Below are 24,220 nucleotides of genomic sequence, written 5' to 3'. Positions count from 1 at the left end.
TGAACTTTTTTGGTGTCGGTTTCCAAGATACAGAAGCCGACGTGAAGTGGGCTAAATAAAGTAAGAATGACGGGTGGGTTCTACCTTAGTCGATCCCACATCTCTCCAAAACATTCGTCAAGCCAAAGTATGCTGAAGAAGAAGAAGATGAGGCATTCACGACCGAGAAAATTGAGGACATATGTGGAGCCATGAGGCAAATATTGTATGAAACTCACATGGTCCAGCCGGGAGAAGGCTCGAGCACCGCTGAGGTACAATATATGGGGCCCAATACCAAGTTGCAAAATTGGAAGGCTACTCCGTTCCCAGTTAGGCGGGAATCCCGATAGTCCAGTCTTTCCATCTTTTTTACATCTCGAGTTATTCCAGGGTGTAACTTGGATGTTTCTTTTAGTTTATTGTCTTTAAAATTCCAATGTAAACCCTGCTATCTTCAAATTCAATGAAATGAAATAATATTTCATCGTCCATGAATCTCTTTCTTTATTCTTTCTGATTTTTGTTACCTTTTCTTATTTCTTCTTTCAGTTCTAATAATGCGGCTTTAATTAACATGACATGCTTGCGGACTTTATGCCCAGATCATAGCACACTGTCTAATTGTAAAATAATGAATCAAGAATTGGAATATGATGAAGATGAGGCTTTTAGGGAAATAAATCGAGAACTGGAACAATTCGAGAATAAACCTAAGCCAAACTTAAATGAAACCAAGTAGGTTAATTTGGGTAGTTCAGAAGAGTTCCAAGAAACCATGATAATCATTCACATGGATTCAAAGATGTGTTTGCTTGGTCATATGATGATATGCCAGGACTAATTGTTGATTTAGTGGTGCACAAATTACTGACTTACCCTGATCATCCCCCTGTCCAGCAAAAACAGAGGAAGTTCAAAACTGACGTCAGTGACAAGATTAAAGAAGAGGTCACAAATAGTTAAAGGCGAGGGTGATACGAGTGGTCCGATACACCACATGGTTGGCTAATGTGGTTCTCGAGCCAAAGAAAGATGGGAGAACTCGAGTGTGTGTTGACTATCGAGATCTAAACAAAGCAAGTCCCAAAGACAACTTCCCTTTGCCAAACATCTACATCCTTGTTGACAATTGTGCCAAACATGAGATGCCGTCTTTCGTGGATTGTTATGCTGGGTACCATCATGTCTTGATGGATGAAGAAGATGCGGAAAAGACAACCTTTACCACACCTTGGGGCACCTATTATTACAGGGTCATGCCTTTTGGTTTGAAGAATGCTGGGGCGACTTACATGAGGGCTATGAATGCCATCTTTCATGACATGATGCACCAAGAAATCGAGGTGTATGTGGACGATGTGATCATCAAATCCAGAATGCAGGACGATCATGTTCGAGATCTGAGGAAGTTCTTTGAGCATCTGTGTAAGTATGATTTGAAGCTAAATCCAACTAAATGAGCATTTGGAGTTCCGTCTGGGAAACTCTTGGGATTTATAGTCAGTCGGAGGGGCATTGATCTAGATCCAACAAAGATAAAGTGTATTTGGGATTTGCCTCCTCCGAGAACCAAGAAAGAGGTTATGAGCCTGTTGGGAAGGTTAAATTACATCAGCCGGTTCATTGCTCAGTTGACATCCACATGTGAGCCCATATTTAAGTTGTTAAAGAAAGATGCGGCGATTAAATGGACAGATGAGTGTCAAGAAGCCTTCGACAAAATCAAAGAATATATTTCTAATCCGCCAGTCTTGGTCCCACCCAAACCTGGGATGCCTTTGTTTTTGTATTTGACAGTCTTGGAGAATTTCTTCGGATGTGTCCTCGGGCAACATGAAGTGACCGGTAAGAAATAGCATGCAATATATTATTTGAGCAAGAAGTTCACTAGCTACGAAGCAAAACACACTTTGTTGGAAAGGACTTGGTGTGCCCTAACTTGGGTCGCTCAGAAGCTTAGGCATTACCTGTTGGCCTACACCACCTATCTCATTACCAGGTTGGATCCTTTGAAGTACATATTCCAAAATCCGATGCCCACAGGGAGGCTAGCAAAATGGCAAATCCTGCTCACCAAGTTTGACATAGTCTATGTTACCCGCACGACAATGAAAGCCCAAGCCTTAGCGGATCACCTAGCTGAAAATCCTGTTGATGATGAATATCAGTCTTTGAGTACTTACTTTCCAGATGGGGAAGTAAATTCAGTTGATGTAACTTCAGAAGACACCAAAGCTTGGAAAATGTTCTTCGATGGGGCTATGAATGCAAAAGGTGTCGAGATTAGGGCCATCTTAATCTCACCCACTGGTCAGCACTATCCGGCCACAACCCAGCTTTGGTTTTTTTGCACCAAAAACACTACTGAGTATGAAGCCTGCATTATGGGTATGAATATGGCAATCGACCAAGATGTGGAAGAATTGTTAATCATGGGAGATTTGGACTTGATTATCCGACAAGCTCAAGGTAAATGGGAAACTTAGGATGTTAACCTTATTTCATAGAGGTAACATGTGGATGATCTTAGAAAGCGGTTCAAGTCAGTCGAGTTTAGGTACATTTCTCGTTTTCACAATGAGTTAGCCAATGCACTCACTACTTTGGCCTCGATGTTGCCATATCCAGGCAATGTCCACATTGACCCGTTGGAAATCCAAATCCGAGAAAGGCATGGTTATTGCAATACGGTTGAGGTGGAACCAAGTGTTCATCCATGGTATCATAATATCAAAAGATTTCTGAAAAACAAAGGAATATCCCGAGCAAGCCAATCGAGACCAAAAGAGAACCATTAGATGGCTTGCCAACAGTTTCTTCTTGAGAAGAGAGGTCTTGTACAAAAGGACTCCAGATCTCAACCTTTTAAGATGTGTGGATGCCCAAGAGGCCGAAAGAAGCATGCATGAAGTACACATAGGAGTGTGTGGACCCCATATGAATGGATACGCCCTGGCAAAGAAAATCCTTCGAGCGGGTTATTACTGGATGACTATGGAAAAGGATTGCTTTAGTTTGGTCCGAAAATGTCATCCGTGTTAGGTGCACGTTGACCTGATTCATGCACCACCTTCAGAATTGCATCCTATGTCAGCACCTTGGTCGTTTATTGCTAGGGGTATGGATGTAATTGGGCCAATCGTGCCAAAAGCTTCAAATGGGCGTAGATTCATATTGGTTTCCATTGATTAATTCACAAAATGGCTTGAAGCAGTCACTCTCAAAGGCGTCACTAAGAAAGCAGTGGTAGACTTCGTGCACTCCAACATCATCTGCCGTTTTGGTATCCCTACAACTATTATTACGGAAAATGCTGCAAACTTGAATAGTCACTTGATGAGGGAGATATGTGAACAATTTAAGATCACGCATTGGAATTCTACCCCTTATCGGCCCAAAGCTAATGGTGCTATTGAAGCAGCAAACAAGAACATCAAGAAGATTCTTAGAAAGATGATTCAAAGTTCGAGACAATGGCATGAAAAGTTGCCGTTTGCATTGTTGGGATATCGCACAACTGTGCACACATCAGTCGGAGCAACACCCTATCTATTGGTTTATGGCACTGAAGCCGTGATACCCGCAGAGGTTGAAATTCCATCTCTCCGAATCATCGTTGAGGCTGAAATTGAGGATAGTGAGTGGGTCAAGAACCGTCTAGAACAGTTAACCTTGATTGACGAAAAGCAGATGGCCGTAGTTTGCCACGGGCAGTTGTATCAACAAAGAATGGCCCGTGCCTACAACAAGAAAATGCGGCCTAGGAACTTTGAAGTGGGGCAAATCGTTTTGAGACGTATTCTTTCTCATCACAAGGAAGCAAAAGGAATGTTCGCCCCAAACTGGAAAGGTCCGTACATTATAAGAAAATTATTGCCGAAAAGGGGCGTCGTACTTGGGAGACATTGAAGGAAATGATCCCGAAATAGCTATAAATGCAGATGCGGTCAAAAGGTATTACGTTTAACCCTTTTGCGGTACCAATATTATCCAATTGGGATGACGAAGGCTTTCATTCTCTCTACCCAAGACACTCCAATCCTTTGCTAACCCTTTGAGTCGGTCACCCTTCTTTGATTACCCTCTTTGGAACCTAAAAACTTTTGTAAAAAAACCCAAATCAAAATAAAAAAACGAAGTTTCCCTGAACTACGTTTGACTTGATTCCGAAAGGATACGTAGACAGCCTCTCTCTGGGGTTCAGTCACACTAAAACCATATATCCAAATTCCCCCCAAAGTGAAACTGGGACAGATGTTATAATGGTTCGGTGATGATCCCGCCTGAATGGTTCCAAAGTTGTAATTCGATCCAAATCTTGCCCAAACCCTGTTCAAGTCCTTCCGATCAATCAGTGATAATGTTCAAGGATCGGAGAATGCAGCTACTTGGATCCGATGCAATCAAAATGAGAGAAGTAAAATGAGAGAGTCTTGTTGGTGAAAACTCACACGGGCACCGTAAGGCTATGATGAGCAGAGAAACTGAACATGAGAGAGTCTTGTTAGTGAAAAATCACAAAGAACACTATAAGGCGATGATAAGAAGAGAAATGAGAGAGGTCAATTGGCGAAAACCCACAAAGGGTGCCATTGATCGAAAAGAAGGAATTCCCTACAACCATCGACACTGATAAAGTCCTAGCAAGGTTTCTCGGTTTTAAGACACGAGTTATGTTGGGTTTATGAGAGATTGGATGGTTGCGTAGATCGGGTATCCAGTCCAAGAAGCATGTCATATCTATTGAAGTCTGCATGCACTCCAGATAAGTCCTTCTTCCTTCCCCCGAAAGGGAAACTTCCTGTTAAATTCATTATCCTGTCCTTTGTTTACTCTTCTTTGAGCCCCTTTCGGTCTAATCCTTCTCCGAAACTAATACAAAGAAAAGATGGCAAGATTGGTTTTACAGGGTTCTGCTTAACAAAAGCTAAATTCAAGGAAAATCACCCAGCCTCAACAGGTGCATCAAGTCGATCTCGACTGGGTATGATGGTCGATGCTTCAAAGTCAAACTATTGAAAAGGAAGGAAATCCAAAGTCAAATGCCCGTAAAGGCAAAATAAGATGAAAAAGGCCAAAGCCCCACGCGGGTAAACCTTCATGTGAACTTTTAGAAAAGTCAAGATCCCTAGGTTTAGAATAGAGATCGATCTCCAAAAAAGCCGACGAGCAACAGAGACTTTCATCGAAAGAGTTGGGACGAGATCAAGTAATCAAAACAATCAAGGCCACAAAACTAACCAACGTTTCAAACTAACAATTGTTCTTTGTTTGAAAACATGAAACAGGTGAAATCCAAAGCAACCTTACAAGAAGCAGGTCCAACCAAAGAGAAACTGCGGGCTAGAAACAACTTTTCAGCAACAATCCATAAAGGGAAGTCCCCTCCAAAAATTCTTTCCCGCATTTACTCGTTCTATAAAAAAAGAAGAAGAAGAAGAAAGTTAAAAAAAGGTAGCCTAGAGTCCGCAATCTCTAATTACGTTTTTTCCAATATAGGGTCGCCACTCCCTAGTTGAAGTTATTTTAGACATAGGGTCTCCACTCCCTAGTCGCTTTTCCAACATAGGGTTTCCACTCCGTAGTTGATTTTATTTTAGGCATAAGGTCTCCTCTCCCTAGTCTGCTTTTCCAACATAGGGTCTCCACTCCCTAGTTGATTTTATTTTTAGACATAGGGTCTCCACTCCCTAGTCGCTTTTCCAATATAAGGTCTCCACTCCCTAGTTGAAGTCATTTTAGACATATGGTCTCCACTCCCTAGTCGCTTTTCCAACATAGGGTATCCACTCCCTAGTTGATTTTATTTTAGGCATAGGGTCTCCACTCCCTAGTCTGTTTTTCCAACATAGGGTCTCCACTCCCTAGTTGATTTTATTTTAGACATAGGGTCTCCACTCCCTAGTCGCTTTTCCAACATAGGGTCTCCACTCCCTAGTTGATTTTATTTTAGGCATAAGGTCTCCACTCCCTAGTCTAATTTTACAACATAGGGTCTCCACTCCTTAGTTAATTTTATTTTGCACAAAGGGTCTCCACTCCCTAGTCTGCTTTTCCAACATAGGGTCTCCACTCCCTAGTTGATTTTATTTTTAGACATAGGATCTCCACTCCCTAGTCGCTCTTCCATCATAGGGTCTCCACTCCCTAGTTGAAGTCATTTTTGACATAGGGTCTTCACTCCCTAGTTGATTTTATTTTAGACATAGGGTCTCCACTCCCTAGTCGCTTTTCCAACATAGGGTCTCCACTCCTAGTTGATTTTATTTTAGGCATAGGGTCTTCACTCCCCATTTTTCTTTTCCAACATAGGGTCTCCACTCCCTAGTTGATTTTATTTTAGACATAGGGTCTCCACTCCCTAATTGATTTTATTTTAGGCATAGGGTTTCCACTCCTTAATCTGCTTTTCCAACATAGGGTCTCCACTCCCTAGTTGATTTTATTTTGGACATAGGATCTCCACTCCCTAGTCGATTTTCTAACATAGGGTCTCCACTCCTTAGTCACTTTTCCAACATAGGGTCTCCATTCCCTAGTTGATTTTATGTTGGACATAGGGTCCCCACTCCTTAATCATTTTTCCAATATAGGGTTTCCACTCCCTAGTTAATTTTATTTTAGGCATAGAGTCTCCACTCCCTAGTCTGCTTTTCCAACATAGGGTCTCCACTCCCTAGTTGATTTTATTATAAATATAGGGCTCCACTCCATAATCTCTTTTTCCCAAGGATACACAATCCTGATTTTATTGCTTTCAATAAAGAAATAGTTTAGATTTTTGTTACAAATAACTCACGAAATTTTCCTAGTGAAAACTGGGGCAGAAAACTTCATTCGTTTGTTTGCTTTGGTGCCTGAACAGGTTTTCACCGTGAGGCATAAGGTTTGAGATGACCAAAAAGAAGAAGTCTCAATCCAAATAAAAGAAAGGAAGAACAAGAAAAGAAGTTGAAGTCTAAGTGTAGAAGCGGAGAAAAGATGCGGATTGCCCAAGATATGATTGAAGTCACAAGTTTTGCATGTCCCGCCTTGATCCGAGAAGCTGAAGAAGAATGAAACAGTGGTTACAGCTAACGAGCATCAAGATTCAGATCAGAGTCTGCCGGAAGAACTGGCCAAGACTTAAGATCAAGCTTTAGAAGGTTTATAGATAGGAATCTTGTAACTTGTAGTTGAAAGGTTTAGCTAGTTAGCTTTTCATTTTTTATTTCGGGTAATAAGGAGCTCAGCAAGCAGAAATAGCAGCAACAACAATAAAATTACAGTTTCCCGGTAGTCCCAGCTACCAAAACTTCCAGAACTACACTAATCTGATTTTTTATAGCCAAGGATATGTAGGCAACCTCCGAAGCAAGGTTCGGTCAGACTCTTTCAAAAGATGCTTCTCATGGAGTTTCAAATGGGCAAAAATCCCTCGTAATTGCTCATTTTATCTTTGCCCAAAAACCCTTTGTGTTTCCGAGCAAAGAGGGGCAGCTGTGACCATGTGAGTTTTTCCCTATACGAACTACTTCTATAAAATCCAAGAAAATAGATTTTTTTCTTAATTATTTGCCATTTTTTAGGAATTTTTGTAGAATTTTATTAATCGTTTGCATTTTTGTCCACATTTAATTTTAAAATCATGAAAAATACCAAAAATACCATGCATTGTATTTAGGTTTTGTTTTTACATTTTTTAGGATTAATTGGTTAATTATTTATTTTATTAAAATGAAAATCACAAAAATGGCCCATTTTACATTTTTTACTGTTTTTAGATTATTGATTTTTCTCTTTTAAACTTAGGATTAAATGATTTTTATAATTATTGTAATTAGGTAAGTAGTTTAATTTTGCAATTTTAAACTATTTTAGGATTTTTAATTTAAAAAAAAAGGAATAAAAAGAGGTAATTGAAAAGGGGGCTTTTTAATTGAAATTGGGCTGCCCCATACCCAAAATCCAATCCCAAATCTGCCCCCAAAACTCAGGCCCAAAATAGCTAACCCGGTCCAGGTCTCCCCCATCGCCAAAACGACCCCGTTTTTGCATTGATTGATCACAGCCGTTGGATCTTGGTAATCCAACAGCTCGGAACTGAGAAGTCCTTTTGTATATAACTGTCCGAACTGGACCAGCCCCCCATTACCCCTCTCATTTTGTCTCTCATCTCTCCCAGAACAAACCCTAACCGCCCTAAAATCCCCCGCCGTCTCCGCCGTGGTCCACCGGCCGGAAATCGTTTCACGGCGGCGGACCACCTCCAATCCACCCCAAATTTACACCTCAAAATCCCAATCCTCTCCTCATTCTGACCCCAATTGGTTTTCTTCGAATCTCTGCCGAATTGCTCGAATCTTAGATCGTTATCAGAACCCTCAAAACCTTAAGTGTTCCAAATGGCCTCAAATTCACACCCTATAATCCTTACACCCCTCTGAACCCTAAACCACCTTCAATCCTTTTCAAATCAGTCCCCAATTCCTCGAATTTTAGATCTAAAAAAAGCCAAGCCCTAGTTTTTCATACTTCTCTGATTTTTGGTCAATCGCGGAAGGGTTGAACCTAAAACTTCCATTAGTCGACTGTTCTTGTTTAGAACAGTCGATTAATGTTAGTTCAAGTTCACATCACCTTGTTGAAATTTGGTCAAAGTTCATAGCTGGTCCAGTTTTATTTTAAAAAATAAACATAGGTAACTTCTTGCACTTTCTCTTTACTCTTCATTTTTCTTTGGTGTTTCCACTTCTTGGTTAATTGTCTCTGATTTAGCCGCATTATCTAAGTTCTACTTTCAATGACTGTTAGTTTTATTATTTGCATGTGTTTATTAGAGTAATTGAAACATGTTTTCCATCATTTGAAATTCGATCTGCTTAGGTTCAAGTTTTAATTAGGTTTTGATAATTTGTTTGCTCTATTCTGCCATCAGTTTTGGTTTGAATTTAGTATTATTTAGGGTTAATTAGATAAGTAGTTTTTCGTGTATTAATTGGTTTAGTTTTAGGTTTAATTTGTATCATCATGTTTATGTTTCTGCATTTTTGATTTGGATTCTTGATCCTTTCTGGTTTTATCTTTGTTTGTCCTGATTTGAAAGTCATTATCAATTATAGGGACTTAATTGAACTAAAAAGAGAACTTAGGACAATTTTCAGAAAATGTCTAGTAAGAGGAATTTCTAGAAATGGTACATCTGTCCTAGTTACAAAAGATGTTGAAATAGGATAAGAAGGGTAGTTGTATTGTACTATTTTCAGAGGTTAGGATAAGAAATATACCCAAAATATACCCTCCCTAGGCAACCTATATATGTAGGCCATTACATTCTGAAAAGGACACAGAATTAAGCATCATTCTCTGTATAGAAATTCCTGAAAACACAGCTGATTTCAAAAACCCAAGAAAATACTCTCTGAACTTCAGTTGTCTTCTTCTAAGTTTTGGTAAAAATTGTAGATTTTCTTTGAATATTTCTGTTTTCTCCATCAGTAGAAGAATGGTTTGAAGTTTAAAGTTCTCCTTCTGGGATTTTTTTGACTGATATTTTTATTGTTGTGTTCAACTGCTGAAGCTCTTTGGTTCTCGATTCTTGACCTTTATTTGGTCATTACTCTGTTTGTATTTTCAGTTTCAAGATATGTGACAATGTCCATCTTAAATAGAATCAAATTTTAGTTCAAAAGTTGTGTTTGAAATCAGTTTTGTTTGGCTGAACTTTGCTGTTAGTCTTATAAACCATGACTATGTGGACCTAGGGTTAATAGATGTCTATAAATCATGTGTTAATACTGCTTCAAATGGCTGCTGAATTGGATCATGAAATATGAATATGGTGCTGTATATTTTCTCTAATGTCAAGTCTGATTGCTTTTGTTAGTTAAACCTAAGATACACTAGTCAATGAATCTCTATGTATACTGAAATCTGCATATTGTCTTTGTTGTTTTGACATGTGAGTGGTGATAAGGCTAAAGGGTTGGAGCTTGAAATATGGACTTGTGAGAAACAGCTCTATAGCTGATTTCTTGCAAGTCTGCATTTTGGTATGAAGAGTCTAATGGCAAGGAAAAAAAACCAGAAGCTAGAAAGAATTTTCCTTTTGTTGCTTTAAAAGATTTTTTTTTATGTTAGTTACACTTAGCATCATGCTGTAAATTCAGAGATATTCAGTAGATAAATGGACTGTTGCCATAATTTTCAAATTCAGTTTTCTTTTGTTTTGTTTAAATTAGTATAGGGTCATAACAGTCTGGCCCTTTTCCCTTTTGTAATAAACATTATTATTGTGTGATGGTTTGGAACACGACATGAATTGGGCCAGACTTGCAACAAGGCCCAACATGGGACTCATTTGAGCAAGTTTGGACCGAGGCAAATGGGCCTGGGCACTAATCCTAACAGTTTGGATATTTTCTCTCTTTGTTTATTACAATATAAATGCTCGATTTGTTTACTCATGTGACTAATTTAGAATTATATTTGAATTTTGGATGTTGTTTTCTCTTATTTAAAAAGAAAATTAAGATTTATTTGTGTGAGTGTACAAATATGGCCAGCTTTAGTATGTAAAAGGGGTAGATAGGCCCAGCCAATAATCTTTTGCAACTGGGCCCGCCTCAGGTCCAATATGGGCAAAAACTTGGTTAAATTCCAACAGGGACAAGAGCCCTGGAGTGCTTTTTCTGCTGGGCCCAAACTTGGAGCGCAAATCCAGTTTTTCAAAGTTGAATATTCCCGAATTTAATCCAGTGCTGAATGCCCAAGCCCAAACTACTGTTCAAAAGAAGTAATTCAAAAGCCTAGCCTTCCCATACCTTAAGTTAAGAAAATTCTTAGTTTGAACTTCAATTAGGATCCTTAGTCTTAACTTAACGAAATGGACCCCTTTTGTTAAAATAAATTGAGGTGTGCCATCATAATTAAGTCATACATGACCCTCATCTTAGTATCATAACTTAGATTTTATATAATCTTAAATAATCGTAGTTTGCTTTATGCTCGATTTAGACTAGTATTGTGATTATGTTCGTGTAACATAATTGCGAATTTAATTCTAAAAAAAAAATAACTCGAGGGATGTGTTCGCGCAACTTCAACCAAACTTCTTCTTAATAAAATAAACAAAGCGTTATTAATTATGGACACGTTCGTGTGACATGATTTTTGACGCGCCAAAAGAAAAGAGTATGCGTACACGTAACTCAATTCTTTAATTACGAATAATCAAGCAATTAAAAGAGGTAAAAGATAAATGCACATAGGTCCTAAAAATGAGAAGTTAAACAATTTAAGCCAAGTATAAATCACTAAGCGACCATGCTAGAACCACGGAACCCGGAAATGCCTAACACCTTCTCCCGGGTTAACAGAATTCCTTACTTAGAATTTATGGGTAGACTTTTAAATAAAGTCAAAACTTCCTCGATTTGGAATTTAAAATAAACCGGTGACTTGGGACACCAATTAAACTATTCCATGTGGTGACTCTGATAAATTAAATAATCTCATTTCGAGTAATGTAACTTTAATTGGAAAAACTCCCTATATACTCCCTCGGGTATGTAAAAAAGGAGGTGTGACACTTCATAGGGTTGATAAATGATAGTAGGCTATATAGTTGTTATTTACACCATAATTGCCCATGCTTTGTTGTTGTTTTATAATGTAAGTTGCCAATAAAATGCATTAATTAATGCTATTTGGTTTTGCAGGGAATATAAGATGTGAGGAAGCAACATGAAGTGTTTAGAGGAAATAACGTAAAGAAAACACCCACTCAAGAAGTACCCAAACACAAAAGAGTAAAAAGAGAAGGAACGCGGAGACAAAAAGGCCCAGCATACTCACCGCGGTTGCCACCGCGGTCCATGCCGCGGTTGGAGTCAGTGTTCTCCACGGTCAGTGTCGCGGTCGATGCCGCGGTGGCGACGGCATGTTAACAGTCCAGAAATTTAAGGAGCCAAAGTGTCAATTCGGGAAAACTTATGTAAAACCCTTATAAGATGTAAGAAACTCGTCCAAGAGAAGGGGGGCTTATTTTGGAGATTACTTTTACAAGAAGAACAAGTGTGAGAGATCACCCAAAACATCATAGTTCTTATTCTCTTCTATTCTTTTTGTAATTTTCCATTATGAATATTTTCGTAGTTTATTCTTACGTTGTTATGAGTAGTTAAATACTTTAATCTAAGGTTTTGGTGAAACCCGTTGGGGATGACTTGGTTGTGATAGTAATATAGTTTGAATTGGTTGTTAATCTCTATTTGTTCAGCTACATTTTGATTGTGGTTAGTTGAAAGGGCCCTCAATTATCCGTTTCTATTTATTATGTATCTTCTTGAGAGAGAGTGCATATTTAGGTAGTTGTTTGAACAACATCACTCCCGGAGTATAGACGAGAGTCATAACCGAGGGTTTAGAGGTTGGATTAGAGATAACGATACCTCAGGTGCAATCTAAAAGAACGTTAATGTGAATCTGGCTAGCGTAGCTTGAGAGAGTGCATCTAGTAAATTATCATAATTGCTTGAGAGAGATTTATGATAGCTGGAGAGTTCTTGATTGATAGAGGCAACTAAGGCATTGCTATAAGAAACATACAACCAAGGAAATCACCGACGGGGGAAACCATTACCTTTGACCTTATTCCAACTGTTTACACATCACGCATAGTTAATTTTCAGCTGTTAATTATTTTTCAGTTTTTAGTTGTTAGAAATATCATCAATTGTGAATTATAAAGTTTGGGGAAATTGATTCTGTGAATTTAGTAAATCCGACAAAAGTAATTGATAGGTTAATTCTCTGTGGTTCGACTCTGGGCAGAATTACTCAGATTATATTTGCTACGTCCGTGTGTGTCCTTGTATAAGGCATAGTTTGGCGTTATCAAATTTTGGTGCCGGTGCCAGGGAATTAATGGTGTTATCAATTACAATTGAGAGAAGTACAATAATTCTAAGTGTAGTCAGTTTTCTCTATACCCAATCTTTTCATTGAAATTCTAACGTTTAAACTCTTGTGGAACGCAGGTGTATGCCTAGAAGTTCTTCGAGGACTGGAGAACTGCTAGAAGGACTCTCAGACCCCGAGAAAATATTTAGGCAATTGAACCGTGCCAACAAAAGACTTCAACAATCTCAACAATCACACCAACTCGAATTTGACATGGGTGACGTAGATAACGTCAACAGAAACGTCAGGAATGAGCTAGCTGGCTTAAATGTCAGAGGGGTGGCACCTCTTGTGCCCGAAGCTGCACTTTATGACTGGGCACAACCCATAGCTCATAATCTGGCTACTGCCATAGCTGTGCCCGCAATTCAAGCGGAGATATTCCAGATCAACAACAATATGCTGCATCTGCTGCAGAATAAGGGACTGTTCTCCGGGTCACACATTGAAGACTCGCAACAACACTTGAAAAATTTTCTGTCAATTTGTATGACCCAAATGCGACTCTGAAAGCTATCAAGCTGCTACCGTTTCCATTCTCGGTAACCGGGGAAGCTCAGACTTGGCTAAATTCGCTCCCTATCAACTCTATTACTACCTGGGAGGAATTAGTCAAGCAGTTTCTGAACAAGTTCTATCCACCTAACAAGACTGCAAAACAGATTGGTGACATATTGCAGTATAGACAACATCCCACTGAGTCCTTGCAAGAAACTTGGGAAAGATTTAAAGGGATGTTAGTGAAGTGTCCTCACCATGGCATTCCAGACCAGATGCTCGTCCTACATGGGGCTAGCTGACAATTTGAAAGCAAATGTGGATGCTTCAGCTGGAGGTGCATTTTTAAGTAAAACATTCACTGAGTGCAAAATCCTTCTTGATAAGATGTCACAAAATTCGGGGTGGATGACTAGAGGTACAACATTGGCACCTATAGTGCATTCAGTTCCTCTTGACCCAAATAATTCGCATGCAGAGAATATGGCCACACTCATAACCCAGATGAACATATTGACAAAGAAGATTGATGAGATGGGTACAAAACAGGTGCACATTATTGATACAACAAATGGGAGACTGTGTACACCTTGTATTAATCAGTCTTATGTGTGTTCATGGAGCGGAGAAGGTGAAAATCAAGGGGCAAGGGAAGATATGAATTATGTCAACAACTATGGGGGTCAGAGGCAAAGAGCACAGCAGTGGAGACCGCAGCAAAATCAGCAGTACATGCCTAATATGCAGTAGCCTGGGGGTATGCACCCTCAAAACCAATTGGTGCCAGTACCATATCAGAAACCACAGGGCTATCCACAACAAAATCAGCAACACTTGACATACCAACCACCCCCTCAGCAGCAAGATAACAACATGGTGGAAATCAGGGGTATGCTTCAGCAACTCATTAGGACAAATAATAAAGTGTAGGAAAAATTGGCAGTGCATGATTTAGCCATAAAGAATATTGAAACACAGTTGGGTCAGCTATCCATGGCTTTGAACAACCGTCCTCATGGAACTTTTCCTGCAGACACAAACATAAACCCCAAGGACCAAAATCCGAATCAGCTGATGGCTGTAAGTCTCCGGAATGGGAGAGATTTAGACAGAGAGTAGGAAATTGCACAAGCCAGCAAGGATACTACACCAGCCACTCCAGTTCAATTAGAGGTAGAGGAACCAATAGAACTTACTGAAGTGGTGGTTGAGCAGAGTCAAGAGGAAAAAGGCAAAGAAAAGATGAATGAGCAAGTTCCAGAACAGGTGGCACCTCTTGTGCCAGAAAATTCTAACAGAGAGAAGCCAGCAAGCAATGCACAAAGGGTGATACCTGCACCCTTCCCTTAGAGACTGGTCAAAAAAAAGAAGGCAGACTAATACAAGAAGTTCATGGAGATGCTGCGTCAAATTCAGTTGAATATTCCTTTGATGGATGCCTTGAGGGAGATGCCCAGTTGTGCTAAGATGATGAAAGATCTAATGTCACGGAAGTTTGATTTTCAAGATCTATCCACTATAACTCTGACATAGACTTGCAGCGCAGTGGTGGCAAAACCGATGGCTCAAAAGATGTCGGACCCAAGTAGCTTCACTATTCCATGCACAATTGGAAGCTATGCCTTTGCAAAGGCGTTGTGTGATTTGGGAGCCAGCATAAATCTGATGCCGCTGGCTGTCTACACCAAACTGGGCATTGGCAGAGCTAGGCCAACTTCGATGCTGCTACAACTGGCTGACCGCACAGTGAAGAGGCCCACTAGTATTCTTGATGATGTGTTGGTGCAAGTGGGGAAGTTCGTGTTCCCTGGAGACTTTGTTATCCTGGATTGTCAGGTGGATGAGGAGATACCCCTAATTTTAGGGAGACCATTTTTAGCCACTGGGAGAGCACTGATCGACTGTGAGACTGGGGAATTAAAAATGAGATTGAACGATGAAGAAGTCATATTCAATGTCAGCAATCTATGAGGAGACCCAGTGAATATGCTAATTGCTCTCTAGTGGAGGCAGTGGATGTAATCCTGCAAGAATATGATATGACCCTAACTGTAAAAGATCCATTGGAGGCATGTCTGACAAATTTAGAAGAAATGGATGGTGAAGGGTTAGCTGAATGGGTCATGGCACTGGAAGGCCGAGGATTTTGATCAAGGGAACCTCAGTTCGAGTCCCTTGAGCTAGAAAAAAGGGACACTCCTCCAGCAAAGCCATCAATAGAGGAACCACCCAAGTTGGAACTGAAGCCACTCCCAGATCACCTCAGGTATGTGTTCTTAGGCCCTGATTCGACCTTGCCTGTTATTATATCATCCGGTTTGTTGGATGTGCAGGTAGAACGGCTCTTGCAGGTATTGCAGGAAAACAAGACTGCCATTGGCTGGACCATGGTAGACATAAAGGGTATCAGCCCAGCCTTCTGTATGCATAAGATTCTCCTGGAGGAGGGGCACAGACCTTCCAGGGAACACCAGCGAAGGCTGAACCCAAACATGAAAGAGGTTGTAAAGAAAGAAGTAATCAAATGGTTAGATGCGGGAATCATCTTCCCCATCTCTGATAGTAATTGGGTCAGCCTTGTCCAATGTGTGCCGAAAAAGGGGGAATGACTGTTGTAAAAAATGAGAACAATGAGTTGATCTCAACTCGTACAGTCACAGGGTGGCGTATCTGCATGGATTACAGGAAATTGAACACAGCCACCCGGAAGGACCATTTTCCCTTACCTTTCATTGACCAAATGTTGGACAGGCTGGCTGGGCAATCGCACTTCTATTTCTTGGATGGATATTCTGGGTACAATCAGATATCAATAGCCCCCAAAGATAGAGAGAAAACATCCTTCACCTGTCCGTATGACATCTTTGCTTTCGGAGAATGCCTTTTGGGCTTTGCAATACACCCGCGACTTTTCAACGGTGCATGTTAGCCATCTTAACAGACATGGTGGAGGATATTATGGATGATTTCTCCGTGGTGGGAGATTCATTTGAAGATTGTCTTCACAACTCAAGGAGAGTGCTTAAAAGATGTGTGGAGACAAACTTAGTGCTAAACTGGGAGAAGTGCCATTTTATGGTACAAGAAGGTATAGTCCTGGGGCATTGAGTGTCCAGTAAAGGAATTGAGGTCGACCATGCTAAGGTTGACGTGATTGAGAAGCTACCACCGCCCACTTCAGTCAAGGCGGTGAGAAGTTTTCTTGGACATGCTGGGTTCTACCGGCGTTTCATAAAAGATTTTTCCAAAATTGCTAACCCATTATGCAAACTCCTTGAAAAGGATCAGCCCTTTGTGTTTTCTAATGATTGCAGGTTGGAATTTGAGGAACTGAAGAAGAGGTTGATAACTGCACCCATCATTGTTGCACCTAATTGGGAGTAACCATTCGAGCTTATGTGTGATGCCAGCGACTATGCTATAGGAGCAGTCTTGGGGCAGCGAAAAGATAAGCTGATGCACCCAATTTACTATGCAAGCAGAATGTTAAGCGGTGTACAGCTCAATTACACAGTGACGGAGAAGGAGATGTTAGCGGTGGTGTTTGCTTTTGTCAAGTTCCGATCATATCTGATTGGTTACAAGGTGATTGTATATACTGACCATGCAGCTCTCAGGTACCTAATTGAGAAAAAGGAGTTTAAGTCGCTCCTGATTCGTTGGGTGCTACTGTTGCAAGAATTCAACCTCGAAATTCGTGATCGTAAGGGCACAGAAAATCAAGTCGCTGATCATCTATCGCGACTTGAAGGAGTTGAAAAATCAGTCGAGGTCGAAGAGATCCTGGAAACCTTTCCAGACGAGCAGCTGCTTGCAGGCAGTCTTGAGGATACGCCATGGTATGCAGATTTTACAAACTACTTGGCCTGTGGTATTGTTCCCTATGACCTTTCATCTATCCAAAAGAAAAAGTTTTATCGTGATTGCCGCATGTATTATTGGGACGAGCCTTATTTGTTTAGAATCTGTGTTGATAATATGATCCGGAGGTGTGTCCCCGAGATAGAACAATCTTCTATTTTGCAGGCTTGTCATGCATCAGCATATGGAGGACATTTTGGAGGAGCCAGGACAACTGCGAAAGTGCTAGAGGCTAGGTTCTTTTGGCCAATAGTGTTTAGAGATGCACACCTATGGGTGAAGGGCTGCGATGAATGTCAGCGAACCGGGAACATTTCCCGTCGCCATGTGATGCCCATGAACCCGATTCAAGAGGTAGAGGTGTTTGATGTTTGGGGGATTGACTTCATGGGCCCCTTCGTCAACTTATTTGGCAATAAGTACATACTTGTTTCTGTGGATTACGTGTCTAAATGGGTGGAAGCTGCAGCGTTGCCCACTAATGATGCAAGAGTGGTGATAGGTTTTGTGAAAAAGAACATATTCACCCGATTTGGGATACCAAGAGCGATCATCAGTGATGGAGGCACTCACTTCTGTAACAGAGCCTTCGAGAAATTGCATGCAAAGTATGATGTACGCCACAAAGTGGCTACCCCTTACCATCCACAAACCAGTGGGCAGGTTGAAGTGTCCAACAGGGAGATAAAAAGTGTACTAACCAAGACAGTGAGTGCCACACGAACTGATTGGGCAAAGAAGCTTGATGACGCACTCTGGGCCTATAGAACTGCGTTCAAAACACCAATAGGTATGTCACTATACAAGTTGATATTTGGGAAGGCCTGTCACCTATCTGTGGAGCTAGAACATCGAGCTTGGTGGGCACTGAAACAATTGAACATGGATCCCAAAGCAGCTGGACAAAATCAACTGACAGAGTTGCATGAGCTGGAAGAATTTAGATATCAAGCCTTTGAAAGCATGAGGCTCTACAAGGAAAGAATGAAGAAGATGCATGACAAGCACATTGTGGACAGAAATTTCAAACCCGGTGACAAGGTATTATTGTATAATTCAAGGCTGAGATTATTTCCGGGTAAGTTAAAGACCCGATGGTCAGGGCCATTTAGAGTGGTGCAAATGTTTGCAAGTGGAGCTGTTGAGATTGAGTCAGAAGATGGGACAAACAAGTTCTCAGTAAATGGGCAAAGGTTAAAACATTACCTTGGAATAACTGAAGAAAAAGGGGATACAGTGGTGATCAATTTGAAAGAACCCCATTACGTGAATGAGGAGTGAAGGCTCAACTACTTGCGTCGTTCCACGACGTTAAATTAGGCGCTGTGTGGGAGGCAACCCACAAATGTGTTGTAAGTGTAGTATGTAACTTCGTGTTTAGAAGACAAAAAAAAATTGCTAGCCGCGACCGCGGTTGGACCGCGGGAGACACTGTCGGGCGAAAAAATTCACCGCGGTCGCGGCGCGGTCCGTGGAGAGGACCGCGAAAATCACTGAAGGTTCAATATTTCACCACGACCGCGGCTCGGACTGCGGTGATGACCGCAGGAGACACTATCTCAGATCGCGACGTCGACCGCGGAAGGCGTACCAGGTTTACTGATTTTTTTTTCGTTTTCGTTCTTTTTCTCCATTCTTCTTTTAATTTTAAAACACAACATAACCCTTACCTAATTCAAAATAAACGATCCCCTCCCCCCTAAAATCCTCAATTTCCTCTTTCTCTCTAAACCCTAACCCTCCCCTCCATACTCTCTTCTTCTTCTTCCTCCTTTACAACACCCCTCATCTTCTTCCCCCCAAGGTATGATTCCGACCCCCCTTCTCTTTTCCTTCTATTTTTTGTTGTATTATGCTAGTTAGTGTTGTTCTAATGTAGTGTTAGTGATAGGATTTTGTTTTGTTTAGTTTTTCTTCTTCTTTTTAGTGTAATTTCATTTTTAGCATATGTTTAGTGAAAGGGTTGTGTTTTGACTGTGTGGAATGGTGTTGTTGGTGGGTGATGGTTTAAAAAAAAGTGTGGAATGTGTGGGTGTAGTGAATTGGAGAAGTTTTCTTGATTCCCTTGGGCCATAAATATGAAGAAAAATGCCTTACCCACAATGTGTTTGTGAAATTGCCTCAATGGAGATATAAGGAGATGTCGTGACATGGTTATGGTGAAGTCTGAGTAACCACTAATAGTCACCATTTTAGGCTCCTCCTAATATGCGTTTCTTTATTTTGACAGGCATTATGAGTTCAGCCCGTAAGAGACGAAACACCGGGTCCTCTGCGAGTGGCCCAGGAGGCTCCTCATGAGCTAGGGCCCAGTCCAGTGCACCACGGTTTAATAGATCTCGGTTCGTCTCTGAAGAAGCAGAGGCGAGGTACAATCAGAAACTTGCCAAGAAGTTACTCCATGAGGTCCATATCGACATGAAGGCATTGGTAAAGGAATGCCCCAATATGTTTGATGAGCTACGGAGGTGTCAACTGGACATCTTCTTTGAGGCTCCTGAGGAAGCCGATATTCAGCTAGTGAGGGAGTTCTATGCAAACCTGCCAGAATATGAGGACAAGGTTGTGACTGTGCGCAACACCCCAGTTAATACTTCTATAGAGGTCATCCGCAGAGTGTATCGGCTCCCCGCATTCACGGGTGATGATCATTACATCAGGGCTAGTCGCCCGATGGTTGACTGGGAAAGAATTCTGGAGGTCATTTGTATACCCTGCAGACAGCCCAAATGGGTAGCACAACCGACGACTCTACACTCTAAGTCTCTTACTTGGGAGCACAAATGTTGGCTCACTATCATCACCACTTGGTTGCTACCATCCAGCAATAACACCGATGTAAATGGGCCACAGGCCGCTATGGTCTACTGCTTCATGACTCACCAAGGGTTTGATGTCGCCCGAGTCCTCTCTGAAGAAATGTTCATTCGATCGCCCGAACTAAGCAAAGGCCACTACTTCCCTTCGCTTGTCACCCGTTTATGCTGCCTTGCTAAGGTTCCTGAGAACTCTCGAGTTGATGGGTAATTACCTATAAAAACTCCTTTTCGGGCGAGAAATATTGGGCAAGAGGGAAGAGAGCCGGTATGACGCAATGATGAATCGTCTGATGAGTCTGAGTCTGAGGATGATTCTGATGTTGCTAAAGCTACTGAGATCACATCCCCTCCTAGAGGGGACGAGGCAGGATCATCATAGCCACGCCGGAGCACTCTGACGGCTGCTTTGGAGTAGGAAATGACTGGACTGCGAACCTCCGTCGCTGACTTGGGGACCCGCATTGATACTGTGGCTGACTGACAGGTGAAGTCGGAAAAGAATTTCATGGGCTAGTTGAGAGCACTTGGTCGCGCCTGCAACGTGAACCCAGACACAGTTTCGGATCAAGAGTGACCCTTCAGGGAAGTTTCTTTACCTCACTGTTTTTTATATTGTCAAGCCATGTGGACATATCTTAATTTTAAGTGGGGGGTGGGGGACTTCGTTCTATGTTGTACTTGTGAATATTATCTATTTGTTGTTCTTGGTTTTGTTTTGTGTTAGTGACTTTAGAAATAGAGTAACAATTTTTTTTAGGAAGTTAAAATAGAAGCGACTTGTCCCGACGATGGATCTCTTTCGGCGGGGTTCTTGAGGGACCAAGTCGAGATTTTTTTTTTTTTTGGAAATATAAAGACTCTTCTTAATGACGGATTCTTTAGACAATTTTCTTGAGGGAAGCTAGTCTATAGAAAACACCAAAAAGATTTTTCTTATTTCTTAGGTAGTGTAGTAACTTCCCCTTGGTTTTTCTTTGGGCCACGGTTCTTTTCCAAGGGTTTAGCTTGAACCGGGCATAGGTAGATTTTTTTGTTTTAGGTTAGGATTAATGGGTGACGAGCTTAAAATGGAAGAAGAAAAACCCTTAGCGTTCTTACACTTGAACACGATAGACGCTAGAGTGTAGCGCTTAGCTTTAAGGGTTGAATCTTGTTTAAGTGCCTTAAAAATTGTATATTTGTACCTAACTTGAACACTCAAAAGAGAATGTTTTGATAAACTAATCCGGAGTGAGTCATGTGCCATGTGGGTGTGAGTATCATTGTATCCATGTTGTACATTTGATGCCTAGAACTTGCCCTGTGTGTTTGCAAAACGAAATAGTAGCTTCATTCGGTTTTAGAAGTGATATAGGCATTTATTTGTTGAGCCAGACATATAAAGTGAACCCACCTGAATGCATTACATCTTAGTTAACCCCGTTGAGCCTATAAGCCTGTTTCTTTGGCAACCACAATGTGAACCTTAACCACTTGTTTGAATAGCTTGCTGTTTGAACCAATTTTCCTCCCTCTTACTAAGTACTAGATTGGTATTGAGATTATGTAAAAACAAGAGTGTGGGGTGGTGGTTTGGTTTTTGAAGTGGAACCATGGAAATAGAGAAAAGGTGCAGAATGTGAAGCGTAAAAAGAAAAGCACCACGAAAAAAAAGTTCATATATTTTGTAGTGATTAATAAGTGGTAGCTTGTACAAATTGCACCTAATGTATGAGGATGTTTAAATAAATGTGGTGGAGTGTTGGCTTACAAAATGATGATTTTTAAGTTCAACGTAATTGTATTAAAAGTGCTTAGGGAGGTTAGTCACTATATCCAAATGTATCCTACCCGTCCCTTAGCCTACATTACAACCAAATAAAGTCCTATTGATCTTAGACTGAGTAGGGCTCGATTAGTCGAGTACTATACTAGGGGCAAGCTTATGGTGCATCTTTGTGGCATGTGAATGTTCTTTTTGGAGAGTGAGCGAATTCTGTCTATTTGAGTTCCTAATTGTTATCACTATCATTATATATATGGAACTACTCTCTTGTGTGATGTGAGGAAATGTGATTCACAAAGGAAAGGTGCATCTTGACTATTGTGTAGAGTGGTTTGAGTAAGTGCAAATGTTACAGGGTACGAAAAACTTGATTCTTGAGGTAAAAGCTGCTCACTACTAGGTGTAACTCTTGTGAAATGTTCATGGCGTGAGTCGTTGAGGGAAAAGCATAGGGAATGAATTTTTATGGAGTGTGGTGAATTGCTCGAGGACTAGCAATAATTTAAGTGTGGGGTGTTGATAATAGGCTATATAGTTGTTATTTACACCATAATTGCCCATGCTTTGTTGTTGTTTTATAATGTAAGTTGCCAATAAAATGCTTTAATTAATGCTATTTGGTTTCGCGGGGAATATAAGATGTGAAGAAGCAACATGAAGTGTTTAGAGGCAATAACATGAAGAAAACACCCACTCAAGAAGTACCCAAACACAAAAGAGCAAAAAGAGAAGGAACGCGGAGACAAAAAGGCCCAACATACTCACCGCGGTCCACGCCGCGGTTGGAGTCAATGTTCTCCGCGGTCAGCACAGCGGTCGATGCCGCGACCGCGACAGCATGTTCACAGTCCAGAAATTTAAGGGGCCAAAGTGTCAATTCGGGAAAGCTTTTGTAAAACCCTTATAAGATGTAGGAAACTCGCCCAAGAGAAGGGGGGCTTATTTTGGAGATTACTTTTGCAAGAAGAACAAGTGTGAGAGATCACCCAAAACATCATAGTTCTTATTCTCTTCTATTTTTCTTGCAATTTTCCATTATGAATATTTTCGTAGTTTATTCTTACGTTGTTATGAGTAGTTAAATACTTTAATCTAAGGTTTTGGTGAAACCCGTTAGGGATGACTTGGTTGTGATAGTAATATAGTTTGAATTGGTTGTTAATCTCTATTTTTTCATCTACGTTTTGATTGTGGTTAGTTGAAAGGGCCCTCAATTATCCGTTCCTATTTATTATGTATCTTCTTGAGAGAGAGTGCATATTTAGGTAGTTGTTTGAACAACATCACTCCCGGAGTATAGACGAGAGTCATAACCGAGGGTTTAGAGGTTGGATTAGAGATAACGATACCTCGGGTGCAATCTAAAAGAACGGTAATGTGAATCTAGCTAGCGTAGCTTGAGAGAGTGCGTCTAGTAAATTATCATAATTGCTTGAGAGAGATTTATGATAGCTGGAGAGTTCTTGATTGATAGAGGCAACTAAGGCATCGCTATAAGAAACATACAACCAAGGAAATCACCAACGGGGGAAACCATTACCTTAGACCTTATTCCAACTGTTTACATATCAAGCATAGTTAATTTTCAACTGTTAATTATTTTTAGTTTTTAGTTGTTAAAAATATCATCAATTTTGAATTACAAAGTTTGGGGAAATTGATTCTGTGAATTTAGTAAATCTGACAAAAGTAATTGATAGGTTAATTCTTTGTGGTTCGACTCTGGGCAGAATTACTCAGATTATATTTGCTACGTCCGTGTGTGTCCTTGTATAAGGCATAGTTTGGCGTTATTAATAAACCAACCACAACCCTGGAATCTTCATCTCCTTTGAGTAAAATCCAAAAATACACGTTTGCATCCTTAATAAATTAGCTAATTACTTGTTCAATTTCCGTAAAAGTAGTTTAGTAGAAAAATAACATTTTTGATTATCTTGGACATTTAATTGATTTTAGTTAACGATTAATCTAAGTCTCTGTGAGTTCAACATCCGACTTTTGAGTCACTTTATTATTTGAGAATCACGTATACTTGTGTGTACCTTGGGAACCAACAAGTTTTTGGTACCATTACCGGGGATTTAGTTATTAATTGTTTATCTAAGTTAAGCTTTTATTTGTTATTTTTTCAAGTTTTAATTTTTAGTTTGCTTTATTTGTGTTAACACAGGCTCTTCTCTTGAATGCGGATGAGTAGATGCGCGAACAACTTCCTACCTCTTGATCCTGAAATAGAACAAACACTTTGGAGGTTAAGGAGGGAAGTCAAATCTAGAACTAGAACATAAGGAGAGTAGGACATCAGAGTTCAACCTCAACCACTAGAGATGGCAGGTAGTGAAGAGCGACT

At 40.5% G+C, this 24,220-nt stretch overlaps 2 protein-coding genes across 2 annotated transcripts; both read left to right on the top strand.

The window, feature by feature from the left end:
* The first annotated feature begins 14,982 nt into the window (after positions 1-14,982).
* Positions 14,983-15,393, top strand: LOC138870963 (uncharacterized). Its single transcript, XM_070148807.1, has one exon. The coding sequence runs from the start codon at positions 14,983-14,985 to the stop codon at positions 15,391-15,393; it is 411 nt and encodes a 136-aa protein (XP_070004908.1).
* A 1,425-nt stretch (positions 15,394-16,818) lies between these two features.
* Positions 16,819-18,564, top strand: LOC138870962 (uncharacterized). The gene is made up of 2 exons (XM_070148806.1): positions 16,819-17,354; positions 17,868-18,564. The coding sequence occupies exons 1-2, from the start codon at positions 16,819-16,821 to the stop codon at positions 18,562-18,564; spliced, it is 1,233 nt and encodes a 410-aa protein (XP_070004907.1).
* The last annotated feature ends 5,656 nt before the right edge of the window (positions 18,565-24,220 follow it).

Source organism: Nicotiana sylvestris, chromosome 6 (genome assembly GCF_000393655.2).
Source record: "Nicotiana sylvestris chromosome 6, ASM39365v2, whole genome shotgun sequence".
NCBI lineage: Eukaryota > Viridiplantae > Streptophyta > Magnoliopsida > Solanales > Solanaceae > Nicotiana > Nicotiana sylvestris.
The sequence above is the reverse complement of the archived record's forward strand: the minus strand, read 5'-3'. Positions and strand labels throughout refer to the sequence as shown.

Bases quoted from the DNA above. Each gene is read 5' to 3' on its own strand.
- LOC138870963 (XM_070148807.1), top strand. From the start codon at position 14,983: ATGGCTCAAAAGATGTCGGACCCAAGTAGCTTCACTATTCCATGCACA.
- LOC138870962 (XM_070148806.1), top strand. From the start codon at position 16,819: ATGTGTGATGCCAGCGACTATGCTATAGGAGCAGTCTTGGGGCAGCGA. The intron at 17,355-17,867 runs GTATTATTGGGA...CTTCTGTAACAG, and splicing joins TTTTATCGTGATTGCCGCAT to AGCCTTCGAGAAATTGCATG.